At 43.8% G+C, this 22596-nt stretch overlaps 1 protein-coding gene across 1 annotated transcript in view; it reads left to right on the top strand.

The window, feature by feature from the left end:
* Rgs20 (regulator of G protein signaling 20) overlaps positions 1–22596 on the top strand; it is an 89927-nt gene that overhangs the window by 15450 nt on the left and 51881 nt on the right. The window contains exon 2 of the mRNA XM_051197783.1: positions 9780–10094. Coding sequence (XP_051053740.1) covers positions 9780–10094 — 315 coding nt within the window. The remainder of the gene's footprint in view (positions 1–9779; positions 10095–22596) is intronic.

The following is a 22596-nucleotide window of genomic DNA, read 5'->3' as shown; positions in this document are numbered from 1 at the left end:
GAGTAATGGGTTCGAACTCAATGGCATGGGAAAGAATTTTCTGAACAGTACACTGGCATTAAGACCAAACATTAATAAAGCCGAGAAGCTTCTGTGTAGTAGAGAACACCATCATTGCTTGTGGGAGAGCAAACTGGTACATCCACTATGAAAACCAGTGTGCAGGAAGCTAAGAATGACTCTACATCACGAACCAGTTATACGACTCTTTGGCAAAGGATTCTACATCCTACTATAGAAATACTTGCTCACCCATCTTCATTGCTGGCCTATTCATGATAGCCACAAAATGGAAATATCCTAGATGTTCATCAGCTGATGAAAGGGTAATGAAAACGTGGTACATACACAATGGGACATTAATCAGCTTTTAAGAAAAAATTGAAAGTTGCAGGCAAATGGATTGAGCTAGGAAAAAAAAATCATCCTAACTGGAGTAACCCAGACACAAATAGTGCATGTTTTATTTTATGTTAGCTTTTAAGATTGGTATGTGGTTACAATCTAGATAACCATAGAGGTTAGGTGCCCAGTAAGGGACTGGGGGCAGGAAAGGCTCTCCCAAGGAAGGGGAAATCCAATTTAGTATTATGGAACAATAAAAGGGAAACTAAGATGATTAAGTGGGGGGGAGAAGGATAAATTGGGGAGTGGGTGGAAGGACAACAGGCATTAAAGGCCATTTGAAAAACCTATTAGTTCTTGACTTGACTATGTATCAGGTATCAGATGATAGGTTAGTGTGAGACTGTTGTTATCACAGATAGGTCAGTCTTCCCCAGGTGAGGGAGTTGTACTCTTCCCTTGGTCTGTAGTGTTTTATAAACTCCTGGGCCTGATTTCCCTGATATGAATACATGTCATGGGAAAAAATATATATAAATATGAATCTATATATTCAATGTGCTTGCACCTATCCTTTCCATCTTCCACTCTCCCTACTCCCCAGGGGCCCATGGCTTTCAACACTATATAATATATATATATATATATATATATATATATATATATATATATATGTATATACATAGTGTGTATATATATATTATAAATATATATGTATGACCTGTCCAGTCCATATAATGTGACTTGTATGTATATTCCTAAAAGTGCCCTGAACAAGGATGATACCAATAGACATGCTAACATGGAAGGGGAAAAGTCAAGGGGCCTCAATCTTAGAACTACAGGCAACTAAAGAGCTGAGAGTGGGAGAAATAATCTTCTCCACGGTTTGTCAGCCACTCTTGAAACCTCCTGAACTCTTGTATTCATTCTGTAAACTACAGAGAGAGAGACAGAGACAGAGACAGAGACAGAGAGAGATTAGATCAAAAGAACCTGCACTTGCCTTGTCCACATTACTAAGGTAGGTGGAACTATCTGGTGAGTTGCTTGTCATTATAATTACTGTGCCTTGTGAAATTATGTGGAAGGATCCAAATATATTCATTTACATTTCCTACATAATGCATCTGCAACACCTCTTCATTTATTTCCATCCACTTAACACTTATGGATCAGGTCACGATCATATGTCAAAAAAAAAAAAATTATTGCAACAGCGTCCAATTTGGTTTCCTCTTTCCAGAGTATACTTGTTTCTAAGTAACACCAGAGGGGAAGAGAACTTTCTGAAATACAGTCATGATCATATTGCCTTCCTGACTAAATTTTATCAGTGGCTCACTTATAGCTGGACATCCTTCAGGCTCCATACACTGATTCAGTGGCTTGTGTACCGCACCCCCTCCCCACTCTCCAAGAGGCCCAATGACTTTCAATCCTGTTTTGTACTAATGATCCATTTATATCTTCTTCCTACTGGAATTCTGCTTTGAGTTCAACTCTCTCTTGGGACAAACTTCTTGACACTTCTATTGCAGTGACTCAAAGGCATCTCTCAAAAAACCCATCTTTCACAATTTCTTCACTTCAGGAAGCCACCCAGCTGCTTCCTGGGTGGCTAGAAATTAACCTTTATTCCTCTTTGACCATCCTGTTCATTTGATCCACCCAAAGTTCTATTAATTCTACCTCTAAAAGTTGCACTAAATTTATTTTTCCACGTTTTACTAGCCTTCCCTGCCTGGACCATTGTCTCTCATATAGACCAGTGCAAAGCCTGCTCTTTTCTCCAGCCCCCTTTGCCTCATCCCTCCAGTCAGTCTAGTACACAGAATCTCAATCATACCCTGTAATTTGCTTCCTTCAGCTTTTTAGCAACTTCCTATAGCTTTTTTTTTTAAAAAAATCTTTCAAATGATCCCCTTACTTTGTTTATTCTATATAGATTCTTCCTATCCTCTAACTCACCACACCATCATGAAAGATGCCCATTTCCTTTCTTACTCACTTTGACTTCCAAGCCCTTAAGAAAAAATATAGAAGACATACAATAAATAGTGTTGAAAGAATGACTAATGTGGGGTATGGTGGTATAAGTTGATAATACTAGCATTTGGAAGGCCGAGGCTATCGGGGTCTAAGTCAGAGACTAGCCTAGGCTATTCATGGAGAACTTGTGTTTTAGTCAGTGTTCTATTGCTGTGAAGAGACACCATGACCACAGCAACTCATACAAAGGAAAGCAGTTAGCTGGGGCTGCCTTACAGGTTAAGAGGTTAGGCCATTTATCATCATGGTGGGAAGCAGCACACAGCCAGACATGGTGCTGGATAAGGATATGAGAGTTCCAAATCTGGATCCACATGTAGCAGGAAAAGAGACACTGGGCTAGCTTGGACTTTTGAAACCCAACAGGGCCATCTCTCTTAATCCTTTAAATAGTGCCACTCACTAAGCATTGAAATACATGAGCCTGTAGGGGCCATTCTTACTCAAATCACCACATCTTGTCATTGAAGAGAAAATGCAGTGAAAGTGTAGTAGCATGAAACACACCTCTACCCCTCTTACCCACTCCTTGCTTCTGTGTCTGTTTCAGATATTTCTTTCTATGTCCCTGTGCTATGATCCATCTTTCAGCAAATACTAGGGGGAGAATTGTAGTAGGCAGTGTGTGCCCTAAAAACACTCTGCATAGTGACAGCATACATCAAAGTGAGAGAACCCAGGAAAGAGAGAGAACGCAGTGACAGAATGAACATTAATCCCTCCCTTTGTGACTGGAAGTTCATACCTGGAAGAGATCGTTTGTTTCCTTGCTTGTTTGGATTTTTGAAACTAGGAATGGATTCATGCTTTGCATATCCTAGCAAGTGGCTCTGCCACTGAGCTTTATATCCACCCCCTTGCTTTTTAGAGGTGATTTTGTTCATTGCAGTGAAATAGAAGCAACACACAATTCACAGTATTAGCCATTTTTAGCTAAATGATTCAGTGGCATTAGGTGCATTTATCATGTTTTATACCCATCACCATTGGAACCTTTTTTGTTTCCAAACAAACAATAACTTAAGTCTCACTTCTCTCCAGCCCCTAGTAACCTCTGTTCTACTTTCTGTCTCTAAATTTGCCTGTTCTTGGTACCTCATATGAATGGATTCTTGCAGCATTTGTCTTCCTGTATCTGGTTTCTTTCACTTAGCATAAATTGTTCAAGATTCATTCATGTTGTAGCACTTAAGAATCCTGTACCCTCTCTGGTTGAAGGAGTTTTATTTATTTGTAATTCATTTGTTCACTATTTGGTGAGCCCTTTATTAAGGGGCAAGCACTGTTTTGGGTACTATCAAGACATAGCTGGGCAATGGTGGCACATGCCTTTAATCCCAACACTCATGAAGCAGAGGCAGTAAGATGTCTGTGAGTTTGAGGCCAGCCTGGTCTACAAAGGAAGTTCCAGGGCAGCTAAGGCTACACAGAGATACCCTGTCTTCAAAAACCAAGGGAGAAAAAAAACAATAAACACAAGAAAGAAGATTCTTACTACTTTCACAAGTACTTACATATAACATATACATGTGAATGTATGTGAGGTGTGTGTATGGGAGGGTGTGGGTGTGTGATGGACAGATTTATTTTAAGGTTCAGGAAGTTAAGAACACTGGCAACTCTAAAGTCTGAAACAACAGCTTCAAATTTAAATAAGAACCGATGCTGCAGTCTTGATTCTGAAATCTTTAGGACAGGAAAAGCAGACTGGAAACTCCGGGTTTCTGTGTTGCAATCTGGTGGCAAAATTACTTCCTAGGGAGTCTCTCCTAGGCATCTTCTGAATGCATGCATTTTGCTAAGAATTTTTGGCATTGCTTGGGTTGTAGAACCATCACTCTGATCTCTGTCTCCAAGCCTGTACAGTATTCTCCCTGTGTGCAAAGATAGGTCCACATTCCCCCTTTTTATAGAGACCACTCAGCAGAATATGGCCATTCTTCTCCAGAGTGACCTCACCTTGAGTCATTTACAATGACTCTACTTCCAAGTAAGGTCATATCCTGAGGTGCTCAGGATTCAAATTTCAAAATAAAAACTGGGAAGGGTCAGGTCAGCTGATCTGTGATCTGTGAATATGAAAAGTTATTGGACAGTGAGTTTAAAACATCCACAACCAGAGGGGGGGTAGGGCTCAGTGGTAGTGTACTAGTGTAGCATGTAACATGCCTGTGTTCAATTTCCTGCATCAAGGAGGTGGAGGAGGGACCTAAAAGTTGGTGACATGAGATTGTATTTTACTTGAACAAAAATAATCAAGTTGTGGAGACTGTTCCTTAGGAAGTCCACATATATGCTCTACATAAACTTCCACTCTGCTTCAAAAATAATAACCAGTAGGCATTCACTGGTCTGATGAAGACTAGGCCATAAGGGTTAGGAGTTTATTTTGGATGTTGTCTTATTCTATCTTGATTTCCATAACAAAACAAAACAAAAAAAGAAGAAGAATCAGCATTTATTGGCAACTGAAAAGTCCATGAGCTTAGTGCTAGCATCCACCCTGTATCTAGCTAGAGTCTCCCTGCTGTATCACATGACAGAGCATCACATGACAAGATAGAGCCAGTAAGCTAGAATGAGCTCAATGTTGCAACTCAAGCAGTCCAGAGATGCCAGAACCTTCATGATCAAATCACTTTCTGAAGTTCCCACCTCTGAACACTGGTATACCGGGTACCAAATCACTAACACATATACTTTGGAGTGGCACATTCAAACCATAAAAGATATGGAAAATACTCAAACAAAGGCCTCACTTTATCTGTCCTCAGCCCCGCCTTCCTCATCATCATTATTTCCATTATACAACATCTCCACAGCTTCTCCACATAGGCCTTAGGCATGCATACATTTCGAAAATCATCAAATAATATGTGAAGTCAAAACTAATTATGAACTGTAGAAATATTGTTTCAAACCGTTGTGCTTCCAGAGAGAACATGGAGATTTTAAGCAAATGCAAATAGAAGTATGTTATTAATAGTTGAGTGGTCCTTGAATTAATAATAATCTGTGGCTCTATTAGCCATGTTTTATTTCAAGCATCACCTCCCCATCTGCCCAATTATATCAGCACAGGCAAACTCTGCCTTTTTACTTCTTGACTGCTGCCTACTAGATCCTTGGATCCTAGAGGAAGGATGACTTTGATGTCTCCAATACCAGAAAATTTAAAAATGCAACACAGTTAAGCCACAACAAGAAAGAATTTTAAACAAAAGGTTTTGTAGAAAATAGATCACTTCATAAATTTAAAACTAATTTTAAATTCTGTGTTAACTGTTATTTTTAACTCTACAGGTGATTAGCCTATTTTGGGAAAGGGGTAGTTTAATTTGCATTGGATGTTTCCTTTGTGAAATTGTTTAAATGTAAAGAACCTCAGTTTGTCTGGGAATCAGGAAAGTACTGTTTACATTGATTTGAGTCTGTCTTGTCCACTGTGCAGAAAGTCATTTTGATGATTTTCAGCACACAATATGATTAATTAGGTAAGTCAATAGCCAGTCAGCATAGAGCTTCTAAGTTGTCTGATTGATAAAGACCAGTGCTTTCAGGAGTAAGGATTTCATGATGATTCCACTTTTCGACTAATGCTACCTACACTTCAGACTGATGCTTTGAATCTAGCTGAAAAGGCAAACAGGGGCCTCTGCAGTGGGTGATGGGGGTGGGTACAGACAGTAGGGGCCTCTGCAGAGCAGGGGGCAGACAGAAAGGGTCTTTGCAATGTGGTGAAAGCAGATAGGGGCCTCTGCAATAATGGGGGGCAAACAGTGGCCTCTGCAGTGCACGGAGGCAGACAGGGGTCTCTGAAGTGTAGGGGGCAGACAGGAGGGGCCTCTGCAGTGTCCACGAGTGGAGAGTCAGGAGTGGGGAGCAGGCAGACAGCTGAAGGTCTTTTCTGAGAAAGCTTTTCTCAGATCGAATTTTGTGATTGCATCAATACTCCATGGCTCCCTCTGTTCTTGCTGTTGGAGCCTGTAGATCACTATCACCAACACCCACCATACTTATACCTGGGTCCCACCCAGGCTCCCAAATCAAGAGGCTTCAGACCAGGACTAGTGGGCAGGCTAGTCTAGGGAACCCAAGGTGAGTGTCTCAGGATGAGTAAGTGAGTACAAAATTTGTTTCTCTGGGATCTGCTAGGACTTTTATTCTGCCAAAAATTCTTCCACAGCTCCCTCAAAAGAGTTTCTGTGTTGAAGCAGGGGACCGGAGCAAAATGCCTAATGAAGCATGCCGAGGGAAGGGGACTTGAGAGAGACTGGGGAGAGACTGGCTGGGAATACAAGGAGGAAAAGGGAGGCTCGGATTTTCCCAAATCTACAAAAGGCTCTAAACTTTGGAAGCAGTCCAAACAGTCTCGGAAGTGTGCCGCCCAGTGCTGTCAGCATTTTGACTGCATTCTAACTTTCTCTGGTGTGGGCAAGTAGCAATGGTTGACGCTGGGCTCTGTCCAGGTGTAGGTTGCTGGGAAGGAGCCAGACCTGTTTACCCAGCTGCTGAGTACTGCAGTCTAGAGAAGGGTTCTGGGACTGCCCTATGGCCACTCTACACCTGGGGCTCAGGAGCGATGAGCAGGTATGGCCCAAGCATAGTCAGGGTAGCTGCACCCATAAGAACCGCCCAGGTCCTGCAACAAGTGTGTTGGCATGTGTTGAACAACCCCCTCCCATCAACACACACACACACACACACACACACACACACACACACACACACACACACACACGCCTGGAGGGCTATGTCCACTGCCCCTCCCAGGGCAAGGCAACTCTCCGTCTCTGAGTGAGGTGGTGGGTCTGAGTTTCCCAAATAGCTCATTTGCCCTCCACAAGTGAGCTGTTGGCATTTCTCCAGAAACTTCCAGCGCTCATAGTCCAATCCACAAAAGTAAATGCACCATGGAGAAGGCAGGTGCGGGAGCCTGTGAATCTAGTGTTGAAAATCCTAGAATGACCCCATTCCCCCACGAAACGGTAGTGAAGGAAAGCGACACTGTGTGTACTTAAACGGAAATGCAAACTCAGATCAACTCTCTCCCGCGCATACAAACGATAGAGACAAATCAGACAGGGCTGGGCGGCTTCCCAGAAAAGGCCTCATGAATGAGAACGGGGTTGCTAGGTTTCCCTGCCCCCACCCCCATCGCCCGACAATCCCTTCCCACAAGGTTTCCACCGACAAAAGAAAACAGGCTGGCCGAGTGAGTACCCATTCCGGGAATCCAGCCAGGCCCGGGAGTGCCCGCGGCCGCTCCCGCCTTCAGGACCCTGGAGAGCGCCCGCGCCTCGCCCCTGGGACCCGAGCCCAGCTGTCCCTGGCGCTGTCCCCATTGGAGCCCCAACACACTGTCACTTTTATTCCTTGCTTTCCGCCTCCACTTTCATTTTTCTTGGCAACCACTACTCTTTTTAAAACAAGAAAGATTGAACTGTTTTTGTGTTTTGCTTGAGGGTAGTGTTTGGATTGGCAGAGTTAGGTCGGTTTGTAACGACACTACATATTACTGCCCAAGAAGCTAAGAAGGACTTAAAGATGCAGGGTGGCACTCAACTACAGTCCTTATATCCAGGAAACTGAAGTCAGAAAATGGATGGAGTTTAAGACTGGCCTGAGCTACTCAGCAAGGCCTTGTCTCAAAAAAGAAAAAAGAAACAAAGAGAAAGAAGAGAAAAGAAAAGAAAGAAAAAACACAATTTTAAAAAGCAATGAAACTTATTTACAAATAGTTCTTTTTGGCAACCCTACTGTGTATCTTCTCTTTCTTTCCTTCCTCCTTCCCTTTCTCTTCCACCCCCCACCTCCTCCTCTTGTTTGAAACAGATTCTTGGGTTCTCAAATACCTTGTATTGTCCTCAAATTTACTAAGTTGAGAATGATGGATGATGGTGTTCCCACTTACTAACATATGAGAAGTTTTGCTAAGCTGAACCCAGGGCTAGGTAAGCATGCTAGGAAAGCAACATACCAAATGAGCTACATTCCCAGCCTTAGCTGCTGTGCATCCTAACACTCCTACAAAGGCAAGAAGCATTAAAGTTTAAAGATTCTTTAAAGCAAGCAAAACAAACTAAGATCTCTCTGTACTCTTTAGATAGCTCTGGCTGTCCTGGAACTCACTTTGTAGACCAGGCTGGCCTTGAACTCACAGAGAAATGCCTACCCAAATGCTAGGATTAGAGTCACACCTCACCAACTCCAGCCAAAGGTTCTTTTTAAAGACTAACTTCATTCTTTCATTTTACAAAAAAAAAAAAAAAAAAGAGTAAATAAATTCTAAAGTTTCAGTTCCATTCCCACAGTTGTTTGTTGGTGGGAAGGCTATTTCTAGGACCCTGTGCTCCTGAGTGCCACACTAAACATACCCAAGAATGCTATTTGTTAACTACACACACACACACACAGAGAGAGAGAGAGAGAGAGAGAGAGAGAGAGAGAGAGAGAGAGCATGTTTACTTTCAGCCCTTTAATGCCTAAATCTCCTAGGAACACATAGAAAGTGTACGAACTCTAAGAATACTCAGATGTACACACAGACTTCAGGAAAGAGGCCTGCAGTAGGAATGCTTACAAAACCAAACCTCTATTCCACAGAATGATAAGGCCAAGTTGGCTAGCTAGCTCTTTCTCCCAAAAGCCTAAGGCGGGTCTGGCATTCTTCAGCCTCCTGCATCTACCATCCAGGTCTCACTTAACAGCAACCCCAGTAGGACCTGGTAACCAAGTGTATCAGTGCCTTGGATATATAGTGTTTTATTGGAAAAGGACACATCGAGAAGGATTCCGATGACCGAAGAAAGGGAAGAACTGTAAAAATACACCTGTGAACATAAACCTTCTTACACAGGCATGCCACGTTGAACGTGTATACAAACTTCACGGGAGCAGATTCTGATGCACTAAGCAGAAGCTCAAGTTTTGCATTTCTTTCTTTCCTCCTACTCTTTCTTCTCCTTCTTTCTTTTTTGTATTGTTTAGTTTTCAAGACAGGGTTTCTCTGTACTACTTTGGAACTTGCTCTGTAGACCAGGCTGGCCTTGAACTCAGAGATCCACCTGCTTCTGCCTCCCGAGTGCTGGGATTAAAGGCATGGGCCACCAACGCCTGGCTAAGTTTTGCATTCTTTTGGCAACAGCTGCTGGTCCAGGGGCCACAGCGTTGAACAGCATCATTTTAAAGAAGGGGAAAGGTGAAGGGAGACTGGCCTCTCCCTCTTTCTTTTGCTTTCACCGACTTTCTCTTGCATCCTCAAAGTAAATTCTTAAAATGCCCCAGCAAGCGGTCTCAAGCAGGTCACTGGACAAGATCCTAATGTGTTGGGTTTGTTTCTGTCGTTCGCCCACAACCTTCCCACCGTTCGCCCTGCACAGCTCCCAGACTCTCCCGCGGTCCGGACGACGCTCCACCACCTTTCTACCCCGCTCGTCAGCTTCAGGCGATTCTTCTCGGATCTTCTGCGGTGTCCCCATCCTGCTGCTCGCCCGCCACGCTGGGACTTCTCCTCTCAGCTTCCTGCCTGGCCCGCCTCCTGGCTCTCTCCAGTGTCGCTTCGCCTCCAGCTCCTACTCGCGGCCTCAATGGCACTGCCAGGCCAACCTCCTAGGGGTCGTCGTCTGAAACTGACAAGTCCAAACACAGAGTCCAGAGAAGAGGACCCCTGCTCTGGGAGGATTTCGCCGGAGTCCGTAAGTACTGGGGACACCACCAAACCCACCCTCGGCCTCCGGCGGCCCCAGGCTTTCCCATTCCTTCTACCCCCTACTGACTCAACCCGGCACAATGCTGGGCTTACTGGGCTCCCTGACACTCCCACGTCCGCAGAGGCACTAGAAGCTACTTTCTCCCAAGCCATTCATTCCTTGTCTACAGTTGCTAGCAACGGGAGGAAGCCCTCTGACGCCTCCGAGGATCTTTTCCAACTGTGGCTGCAGCTCCCTCCCGCAGCCTGGCTCGCAGAGCATCCCAGCGCGTCGCCACCGCCCGCGGTTGAGTTGGCGCTCGCACTCCTCTGCCCTCTCTGCAGGATCAGGGAGGAAATGACGTGGTGTTATTTTTGTCTCAGGTCACTTTGCTGCTTTAATTTACCCTCCGAGCTCAGGCGTACTGCCCCAGGGGCCCTCTGCAAGGCTTACTCCAGAGCGGGCGGCGACCCTCCCTCCTCCTCTGACTCCTAAGGGAAAGGGGGTTGCTGAGGGACTGCGTGAGACCCGAGTCCAGGCTTAGGTCCTGCCATCCCAGTCGCCAGGTGGGGCAATCCGACTCTGGCTGACCGAACCAGGTGGGACCACCGTCTAGAAAGAGAGAACTGGAGCTAGAGGCTGCACGGAACGAGTTGGGAGCAGAGGTCGGTGGCGCTCAGGGCAGTAGGGACAGTGGCGGGCGTCTGCAGGAATTGTCCTGCAGAGATGGCAGTTCACAGGCGCGACCCAGGGTACAGAGCATCCGCTCCTCTCACGACACCTCCCTTCATCCCCGCGCTGGACCCCGAGCCTCACTTCATTCACAAGGTCCCAGCACTCATTCACTCGCTCTAAATAGACCCGCGCAAGCTAAGGCCAGAGAATAAAAAGAGAGGGCTTTGCAGGAACCCTCAAAGCTCGTTCCGCGTTTCACCCACTCTTTCGGTGCTTCTGGAAAAGAGGGGGCTCTTCTTGCGGGCATTGGGACTAAGGAGTGCCCCCAGCCTGGGAGTGGCTGACAGTAGGAGGCGAGCGGAGGGAATGCCCAGCCCTGGGAAAGAGAGCGTGGAGGCGGAGAGGAGTCAGAAAAGGGAAAGGAGGAGGAAGAAAGAAACGCTCGGGAGCTTAGACCCAGAGACGCAGCAAAGGGCGGGAGGCAGGGAGCCAGCGCGGGCGGAGTAGGAACCGTGCTAGCTAGTGAAAGAAAACTAAGGCACACTCTGGACGCATGCGCACGGCCAACGGAGGCCAGAGGGCTAGAGCTTCCCCTCCAGCTAGTCCAGTGGACCCTGGCCTGGTAAGAACCTGACGCCCTCCCGTTCTTCACTCAGACTCTTCCCTGAAGGCCTGGACCCCGCAGTGGAAGGAACCCGAGGGTGGGCTCGCTCGAGGTACCCTAGGGCGTCAGTCCCTACTTGCCCAGGGGTGAAAGCCCAGGCGAGTCATCTCCCCCTGGGGTTAGTCAGTGCCCATCGTGAGTGGGTTGTGCGTTAGAGGCATGGCAGTGTCTGAAGGAAGGCTCGAACTATCGTGAACAATTATTATCAGACCCACCAAGCAGATGGTCCCGGGTCTGAGATTCAGTGAGGGACGAGAAATGCCATCAAGGTCTAAAGTGCATATTGGCCATGCCAAACATTTTTGGGGGAGCCCAAGCGCTGTCACTGAGTTGGGGGAAGGACGCACCCAGAGTCGAGCGCCGGATGCGAGCAGTTTGAGCGCAGGTGGGAAGGAGGTGGCACTCTGGGAACGCACCACCTCCTTTTCAGAGAAGCAACCCTGGCGAGCCAGCAGAGCTAGGTGGTAAGTGGGCGCTCAGACCGCACCCCGAGGGGTCTGAGGTCTGCGTGCACCCCGGACGTCTGCATGCACCTGACAACTGAGCAGACACGACAGTTGTTTAAGGGACAGGCGCTGGGGCCTTTTCCTTAGCAGGCCTGGGCACTAGATTCTCCACATTCGGAGGAGCGTTCCCAACGTTGGAACCAACCTGGGTGCGGCGGACTGAAGGTACAGGTGGGAAGGGAGAGGCTGCGAGGAGGTGAGCGATGGCTGGGGAGTCCGGTCTTTGTCTGCTGGTGCCCTGGGCCTTGGCAGAATTGAGTTGTTTAGGGACCTCAAGGGAGCCAGCTCCCCGGGACAAGGGTGGGCTCTTTCGGAGATCTGGGTGCGTGGGGATATCCCCACCCACTGCTTACACGAGAGTAGGTAAGGGAGAGGCCTCGGCGGAGGCGGCGCGCGGAGGCGGGGTAGATGTTTGGGGAGAGGTTTGAATGCGCCTCAGGATTTCCACATCCAGGGAGTGGGCGAGCGAGCGGAGGTGGGCATTGGGGAGGGGTGTGCAGGCGCTGCAACCTACCCACCCCACGCGGGTCTGGAGGTGGGGCGCTGGGAGAGGTGGCTCTGTCGAGCTGGGATCGATCGGGAGCTTCCTGCATTCGGCAAGAAGCAGGGGAAACCTGGATGAGAGCAGCTAGCGACACACACAGCTGGTGTGTCACCAGGTGAAGGTGTTTGGGACCCAGCTAAGGAGATTCGGGAGGGAGCATCTGCTGCCTCTGCGCCCCCAGGCGGTGAACAACGCCACAGCGCACAAAAGGTTGTGGTACAGGATTTCTGTCCTGAAGGATGGTGAGGGAAGGGAAATCTCTGTTCCTTTCCAGAGACTTTGGTGAAGGCCTACCACTCTCTTGGGCTTTCCGCCTTCACAGTCACATTAGCTGTCTGGAGGGTTAGGAGACCAGTCTCCAGTCAGTGCTCTTGGTGCTGGCGAAAGCCCATAACCCACTAGCTAGCAGAAACAGTCTGGGGGTAATGGGGCTCCAAATAACCCAGGAAATGTGGGAAGGGGGTAGGGGGAAGCTTCAGCATCAATCACTTCTCACCACCACCTCTGCTTGGTCACTCTACTCTTCTTCAGGGACGCTGATGACAAGGTTCGCTCAAGGCTTACTTTCATTTGCTTCTATTACCAAACAAAGTTCCACATTCACTGAACTGCCTGACAGCCTCAAGAACATCTGTGCTAAAATGACACTTGCCTTTAAGTCAAATACACACTATTTACTGTTTTTATTAACTAGCTTTTGTACGGTTTCATCCCGTATATCTTCTGTTTGTTAATGTGCATCTTTTATATCTTAAATCAGCAAAGTTTACGACTTGAAGAGCCTTCCCTGCAATGTGTTGACTGGTCTCAAATCCCAACCAAGCTGTGTGACTTTAAGTGGTTTATCATCTGTAAAAGGGAGAGTGGCCTACATTTCATAAATAAATACAGTACAATTTCTGCGCTCATGCTATGCAAAAACTAGTCATAGGCCTGGGGAGATGGCTCATAGTTTAAGAGAAGGTGCAGCTCTTATAGAGTTCAGATCCCAGCACTGGTGCTGGCGGGCCGCTCCCAACAACTTATAACCCTAGTTCTAAGGAATCCAGCACCCCCTTGCCTCAGCAGGCGCTGGGCACACTTGTAGTATTCCCACACACGGTCAAAATAAAAAAAAAAAAAGAAATGTTTTTAAAAGTTATTCATACTATTGCTATATTGATTTAGTGGAGTTCAAAAATCTAAAGAAGCGAAAATGAGTATGCATGAATCACTAGTCCCAGCTAAGGAAGAAAAAAGTAAGCTTTGAGAGCAAGAGCGCTACATATTGCCATTCTGTCACAAAAAAAGAAATAAGATAAAAGAGAGACAGACAGACAAACAGAGAGAAATATAAAGATCAGGAACATGAGGCCTATTTTCATATGATATAAAGACAATGTTTTACACACTGAAATGGGTGTTCATTGTCAAAATCATGAAGCAGGAAACGTTTTTGTCTTGCTATTTAAATTTAAATACAATTCATTTAAATTGCAATTCATACAATTATATCACACAGGTATTTGCATATACGCATCAGATGTTAGAGCAATTAAAGGCACTTACTATGCAAGCCTGAGGACCCAGGAACCCAAGAAAACACATGAAAGTGTAAAGGAGAGAACTGACTCCACAAACTTGTCCTATGAATTCCATATGGGCCATGTCTTGAGCACCCCTCCCATGTACTGCATACAAAAAGAAAACAGTAGTGATACATATTTTAAAGAGTTGAGTTTATGGAGGCTGGAAACGTATCTCAGTTGACAGAGCACTTGCCTAAATGTGCAAAGCCCCAGCACCAATAAACCCAGTGGTACCCATGCAGGTAATCACAGCTCACAGGAGATGAAGGCAGGGCTATCAGGTCATTCTCAGCTACACAGAAAGGTCAGAGCCAGCCTAGGCTACATGAGACCTGGCCTCAAGCAAATAGAAAAAGAGTTTGTAAAACAAACACATTTAAAACTTACACAGTAAATCATGGTATTTACAACACATCCAATATTGTCACTGAAATAAGATACTTAGTCTTTTATTTAAGAAGACTTACTGTAGGTCTTACTGTAGGAACCAAACAGGTTAACTTTTCTGAGAATACTAAGAATGCACTCTAAAAGATATTTATCATATAGGATTATGATAACTCAGTTACTTACTCTAGCTTCTTCATTTTATAAACAAGGAAACATACAAAGAGTTTGGGATTTAAGCTATGGGGGGGATGAGGGGGCTGAAGGGAGATTAGAATTCTGACTCTTCTCATAGCTCTCACAAATGACACTTAATATTTATAACTCCTTTCACAAACAAGAGGCCAGGGTGTACAGAGAAGGAAAAACATACAAGAATGTGTTACCTTCTACACCAAGATGGTATTTGGTATTGTAAAGACATGATCACAGAGGTCACAGGACAAGCAGAGGTCAAGCCAGCACAGAATTAAGGTCCCACTGGAGATGTATTTAGTTACATGTTCTATTAATCCCTTTGAGCAGTTTTATATTAGAAATCATTTCAAGCTTTTCTTGCATTAAAAAAAAATCTCTTGCTGGTCTGAAGATCATTCCCATAAGAAAGCCTTTTAGCCTTTAAAATTACACAGGAGATTTTTAATTCTTTCCAATTTTGTGGATTAGCAAGTGAAAGAGAAAACCTTGCCTATTTGAAGATAGGAACTTAGCTAGTGATGTCGAATGTCGGGTCTTAAAAATTCCACTTTGTGTTCCTACTTGGGTATTCTTGTCTGCATTTCTTTGGAGGCATATTCACTATCTGTGAGGAGGATGTGGAGGACAGCTCAAAGAAGTAGCCCTCACAGGAACAGCCGAGCAACTATGTGGTGGTGTCTTCTCTTACTAAGTTATTTTAAGGAATAGGGTGTTTTCTGGGGAAGGTATTTCTAGGAATTGTGCCTACATCCTTGAAGAAGGAAACCATGGTTCTTTCTCGTATGTAAGCTGAATGGGTATGTTGCCCTTGACTTTGCATATTAGGAGGCCTATGTGTTCTTAGAAATACATATAGAGCATTAAGCAGGAGTGATTTTCTAGCATGCTCCCAAGCCAGTTCTACAGAAATGAACTTTGAAATGACATATATTAGTCAAGTCAGGCCACAGTGTGATTATCGTGTGAATCACTGTCCAGGTGGAATTATAAAGGATGGTTTTTGGGACAGCAGCAGGTGACTCACAATGTGAGCATCTATTCAAGTAATCTCAGTGCCATTCAACAGTTAATGGATTCACTCTGAGTCACAGTTTAGCATTTTGTACAATAAGTGTGAGTCACTGGCTACCAGCACTGTCTGAAATGTTCCCTGAATGTTCCCTTGAGCTGAGAGTTTGGGGTTTGGACGTGGCTGCATGGGTTCAGTCCCAGCACAATTGAATGGGCTCTGGCAGAGGCTGTTTACACTCAACTTTGATGACCCTCCAGTTGAAATGCACAAGGTGATATTCTAGTGTTAGGGATTCACAGAATGGACTGCCTTGATTCTAGTCTGTTGATTTGATTGTTTGTACTGGGGATCATTTGTGAAATACGGGTAAGGTGCTACATTGCCCAGCAGTTCTATTTTGCCTCTCCCAGGTTATTAAAGCCAGTTGACTGTTCTGATTTGTAGAGTAATTAATTTAACTCTAAATTGTAAAATGCTTTCAAATTCATATTACTATTTGCATTTAAGAACATTACTAAATTACACAGCAATTAGACTTAACGTGGAGCTATGCCATATGTTTCTCTATCTACAGTGAGGAAACGGGCCTGGGATCTGGCTTGTCTTGGCTTATGTCCCTGAGTGAACCGCCCAGAGCTACATCACACGCTGTGTCAAGAATAACAACATCTGACTGACACTGTGTCTGTACGCATGCACATATGTGTGTGTGGAGTGGTGTATGCATGCTTGTGTGTGTATGTGCGCACATGCATGTGTATGTGTGAGTACATTCATGCTTGGGATGAAAGGCAAGGCCTCAAATGTATTCAGTTGTGATCATCACTAAACTACATCTCCAGTCCCAAATATGAAGCACATTTAACTCCTTTGAGGCTATATGCCCAGATAAAAAGACAATAGAAATAAGCACATTCCTCTCTAACCCTATAAATGACTGGTGACTGATAGTGAGGCAATGAGATTTAACAAGCTAAAAGATTTCTTAATTTCTCTATAGGTTTTGTTGATAATTAGCAATGAAGGGAATAAGATTAGACAAGTGTTTAAAGGTGCATTTAACATTTAAGGGGCTGGGACATTAGCATATTGGTAGGGTACTCACCTAGCAAGTGTAAGGCTCTGGATTTGATTTCCAACACAGAAAAAAATATGAAATTACATTGATGTTTTCTTCATTCATCCTATTCGATTTTTTAAGAGTAGCACCTGAAGTTTTTCATCCTCTGTCCCTGGTGTCCTGAGTGTTGGGATTACAGGCCTGTAGCACTATGCCCATCTGCTTTGTCTGTTTTCTACCGCTTAAAAAGAAATTCAGACCCACAAGCTCTATGGGTTCCCCTTTCCGGGAAGAAACAGGCGCTCACCTGACGCACAGGCATGCCGTCTTCTAATTGCCATGTAGGCCAGAGCTCCCAACCTCAGGACCCCTACATTCCAAATAGCTACTTTCTGTGAAGGCCTTTTCCATGGGATGTACAACACTATTCCCAACATCTACCTTTGTGTGTCTGTAGAACTCTCCTAGCTGTGACAATCAAAACATCTCTAGGTTTTGTCAGGTTTCCCTGAGGGTAGGCAAGAAATCACCCCTGCTCAAGATCAAAATATAGAATATTTCAGTCACCCACACATTAAGTTGCCATCTTGCTTTCTCCGAGTCTATGTTCCTACAGCTAACCACATTCACAGTCTCTTATGTCAGTTGTGCTGAATTCTTAACTTCATATGGAAATTCAAATGGTCAGCTATGGAAAGTTTCTTTTTTTTTTTTTTTTTTTTTTTTTTTTTCTCTGCCTTGGAGTCACTTTATTTATTTATTTATTTATTTATTTATTTATTTATTTATTTATTTGGGTTTTCTTTTTTGAGATAGGATTTCTGTCTGTATTCTCGGCTTTCCTGGAACTCATTTTGTAGACCAGGCTGGCCACAACCTCACAGAGATTAACCTGCCTCTGCCTCCCAAGTGCTAGGATTAAAGGCTGCACCACCAATACTTGGCTACATTACAGTTTTATCTTTGTATTATATCACTTGTTTTCTGTGAAACTCAGAAAATGCAAACTACACATTTATAATATTTGCAACTATGTATAAGATATACATGCATCTGATTTTAAAATGATGGAGATACATGTAATCTCGACAGCTCTTAGGCTTCATTTTATAGCTCTGTGATTAAAAATATGAGGATTGGATGAAAGAAAATTGGGTTTCAAATTTGGTTGTACTTATTACATTGCAAACCTCTAAGTCTGAATGCATATAATTCTCATAACATTTAGTAAGCATATAGACCATGGTCTGTGAAAGCTACTAAAGACTTAGGCTTCCAGCATGTATTTATAATTGTTTTGGCATTGGATCATGCATGACTTTAAACATTTGTGCTTTGACTTAATTCTGATTTGTGAAAATTTTTAAATTTTGTACCATTTAAACATGGTTCTGAGAAAGGTTTTGAAATATAAAAGTCTGTATCCACGATCTTATATCTAGGAAAATGTTTCTGAATAAATTCATAAATTTTGTCAAATAATTGGTCGTTTATAATTTAAAAAATACCCTGAATCTGAAGAATTCAGATAAAATTTAGTTATGGGAAATTACATTGATAATAGTCACTATTTATTGTTTTATGACAAAACTACTTAGAAGCTGGTTGTTGGTGGTGCATGCCTTTAGTCCCAGCACTTGGGAGGTAGAGGCAAGCATATCTCTCTAAGTCCAAGGCCAGCCTGGTCTAAAGAGCTAGTTCTAGGACAGACTCCAAAGCAATACAGAGAAACCCTGTCTCGAAAAAAACAAAAACCAAAACAAAACTTCTTGGAGAAATGCAACACACATATATGTTTATGACCCCAGATAGGAAGACCTTGACAGATCACAGTATGGATACCACCGAAGTTCAATGAACCCTGAGTTATTGAGATCACTTACAGGAATATGGATGGGGCTTACTTACAGAAGCAAAAATGACACAAAGACAGCTGTATCACCAAAGCCCATCTCAGCATGGTGACAGTTCACAAAGCTAGGTATGTACCTGGAGTACACTACACAGTGGGTGATCAACAAGTTTGACCCTGTAGGTCTTAGGCAGCTGGGCTGATATTTTGCTTCTTTCAGACACCTGTCTGTTCTCCAGAGTCATCTGTATAGCTTGGCTTATCTAGGAATCTTTGGAGCTTTTACTGCTTACTCTGGCCTAGTGAATCTGCCCAGTTTCGGGACTTCCTGAGCTCTTTTGTATTGTTTACCTTCCTGCTTAAGGAGCTTCCCTGAACCATGGAATGTTTCAATCTCAGAGGAGACTATTAACACAATATCAGCAAAGCCTTCTTGTTACTGTTGCCTCATGTTGTAGCCAATGTTTATAAGAAAACAGAGTAAAGAAACATTAAGAAAACACTGTGCTTTCTCGAAAGAATATTTCTTTGTCCTTTACAAAGAAGCATCAGTGGGAACCATAAGTTATTTAAATATTATCTTCACTAATTATATAGATACACTTAACTATACATTCAGTTTCCTATTACCAAGATGCTCCGTCCCATCATTCCCTTCTAGTCTTTTGAATAAATTGTGTGACCAAAGAACAAAACAAAAATCACTATGGCGTCATACCTCAACCCTACACATAAATTTAGTGTAAAGGGTATAAAAGAAGTGTGAAAGGGGAACCAAAACTATTCCATATACTCCCTAGGCATATCAAACCAGAACATTCCATTGTCTCAGCCCACAGCAAGGCCTTGGGAACAATGAGGCTTTGGAGGGATCAGGTCATACACTGGGGTTTCCATTCTCCAGTTCTAAGAAACTGCACATCTGCTAAGGAGAGGATGACACGGATGCTAACTGCCAGCCACCTAAAAATAACCCAAATCTATCTAACTGTGGCCCGTGTATACCTGTGACACGACTAGCATCCTGTGCAATGGTGATGTGCTCCCAAATGTCAAGCTAAAATACTCATGTCTGCTTGTAGGCTGACTTATAGATATCAGGGACCTTGTGGAGTTCTGGGAGTCTGGAGATGGTGGTGCATGCCTTTGATCCTAGCATGTAGGAGACAGAGGCAGTCAGATGGAGCTCTGAGTTTGAGGCTAGCCTGGTCTAAACAGAGTGTTCCAGAACAGCCCGGCTAGTCAGAGAAACCCTGTCTTGAAAACAACAACAATAATAATATTTGAAGAATGTTTGTGTCTTAAATTTCCATTGCTATGATAAAACAATAACCAAAAGCAACTTGGGAGAGGAACGAATTTATTTGGCTTACATATCCCAGGTCACAGTCCATTGAGGGAAGCCAGGACAGAAACCTCAAGGCAAGGACTGAAGCAGAAGCCATGGGGGAACACTGCTTTCTTGCTTTCCATGGCTTGCTTAGCTTAGCTTGCTTTGTTATGTATCTGAGGTCTAACTGTCCAAAGACCACCTACAGCACTCTAGGCTGTCCCAAACCAATCACTAATCAAGAAAACTCAGTTAGTCCTAGAGCAGTGGAGTTTACAATTAACCGATCATAACCAGTTACAGATTTCTTTGTCAGGTATGGTGATATACACCTTTAATCGCAGAACTTGAAAGGCAGAAGCAGGCAGATTGCTGTGAGTTTGAGGCCACCCTGGTCTAAATGGTGAGTTCCAGGACAGCCAGAGCTGTGTAGAGAGACCCTACCTCCCCCCAAAAGAAAACAAATGGAAATAAAATAAAAAGGAAGTACCTGACAGACTTGCCTGCAGCCAATCTGATGGATGCATTTTCCCAACTGAGGTTTCTTCTTTCCAAATAATGTAGCTTGTGTTAAGTTGACAAAAGCTAACTAGGACAATATAATACATTTGCACTTGTAGACAAGGAAGTGTGTGTGCATTCATTGGAAATTTCTAGTGGAAAAAAGGAGGCTCTAATAAGAAATGTAGGTTTATTCTAATGTCATGGATTGGCGCTGAAGGTCCCAGGAAGATTAGCATAAGCTAGCCCACACCTTAAGTCAATAAGTTTTTATAGTTTGCGGGCCATTGCCCTTGTATTAGGTTATACCATGCTACAAAATATCTAAGGGAGGCTCAAGAGCATGACATTGGCATTGATTGTGGGCTGGGCAGTGTCAGATGTGGGCCTCAAGTTGGACCAATCATAGGTTGGCCCCTCCTACAAATTCTGTGCAGCCATTACTCCCGCACATCTTTCAGGCAGAACAGATTGTAGGTCAAAGTTTTTATGGCTGATTTGATGTCCCAGTCACACTTCTGGGAGGCTATAGAAGATGGCCAGTTTGGGCTCCATAGCCCCCAATACTAGGAGACTTCACTAGGGCCATTCTCAATGAATTTAGGGAGTTTCCACTGCAGTAGGTTTCTACATTGACCCCCAAGAGGCCCCCCAACTCCAGAAGTCTCTCCCAGTACTCTCTCCCTCTGCCGCCCCCACTATCTGAACCCTTCTGTTCCCATCCCTACCTGCCGCCCCAGTTCACCTTCAAAAGTTATTCTATTTCCCTTCCCAGGGAGATCCATGTGTTCCTCCTTGAGCCCTCCGTAAGTTACTTAGCATTTCTGGGTCAGTGACTTGTAGCACGATTGCCCTTTGCTTAACAAGCTAATGTCTACTTATAAATGAGTACATACCTCGTTTGTCTTTCTGAGTCTGGGATACCTCACTCAGAATGATTTTTTTTTCTAGTTCCATCTATTTGTTCACAAATTTCATGACATTTTTAATAGTTGAGTAGTACTCCATTGTGTAGATATATCACATTTTCTTTACCCATTCTTATGCTGAGGGACATCCAGTTGTTTCCAGGATCTGGCTATTATGAAATAAGTTTCTATGAACATAGTTGAGCAAGTGTCCTTGTGGTATGATTGAACATCCTTTTGGTATATGCACAAGAGTGATATTGCTGGATCTGGTGGTAGGTTGATTTCCAGTTTTCTGAGAAACCGCTATAATGATTTCCAAAGTGGCTGTACAAGTTTGCACTCCCACAAGCAATGGAGAAATGTTCACCTTGCTCTGTATCCTCTCCAGCACAAGCTGTCATTTGTGTTTTTGGTCTTGGCCATTCTGACAGGTCTTGGCCCTCTCTCAGATGTGGAGTTGGTGCAGATCTTTTCCCATTCTGTAGGCTGCTGTTTTGTCCTGTTGATAGTATCCTTTGTCTTACAGAAGCTTTTCAGTTTCATGAGGTCCCATTTATTGATCACGAATCTTAGTGCCTGTGCTATCAGTGTTCTCTTCAGGAAGTTGTCTCCTGTGCTAATGTGTTCCAGTCCATTCCCCACTTTCTCTTCCATTAAGTTTAGTGTATTTCATTTTATGTTGAGGCCTTTCATCAACTTGGACTTGGGTTTTGTACACAGTAATTGATATGAATCTGTTTGCATTTTTCTACATGTCAGCATCCAGTATGATGAGCCCCATTAGTTGAAGATACTTTTTTTCATTGTGTATTTCTAGCCTATTAAAAATCAAGTATCTATGGGTGTGTGGATTTATGTATGAGTCTTCTATTCCATTTATTAACCTGTCTGTTTTTATGACAATACCATGCAGTTTTTATTACTATAGCTCTGTAGTACATCTTGAAATCAGGGATGATGATGCCTTTGGAAGTTCTTTTATTGTACAGGATTATCTTAGCTATCCTGGATTTCTTGTTTTTCCATATGAAATTGAGTATTGTACTTTCAAAGTCTGGAAAGAATTGTATTGGAATTTTAATGGAGATTGCTGAATCTGTAGATTACTTTTGGCAAGATAGACATTTTTACTGTGTTAATCTTCCCAATCCATGAGCATTGAATATCTTTCTACCTTCTTCAGTTTCTTTCTTCAACAACTTGAAGTTTTTGTCATATAGGTCTTTTACTTGCTTGGTTATAATTACCCCCAGATATGTTATGTTATTTGTGGCTGTTGTGAAGGATGTTGTTTCCTTGA

The sequence above is a fragment of the Phodopus roborovskii genome, unplaced genomic scaffold (genome assembly GCF_943737965.1).
Source record: "Phodopus roborovskii unplaced genomic scaffold, PHOROB, whole genome shotgun sequence".
Lineage (NCBI taxonomy): Eukaryota > Metazoa > Chordata > Mammalia > Rodentia > Cricetidae > Phodopus > Phodopus roborovskii.
The sequence above is the reverse complement of the archived record's forward strand: the minus strand, read 5'-3'. Positions and strand labels throughout refer to the sequence as shown.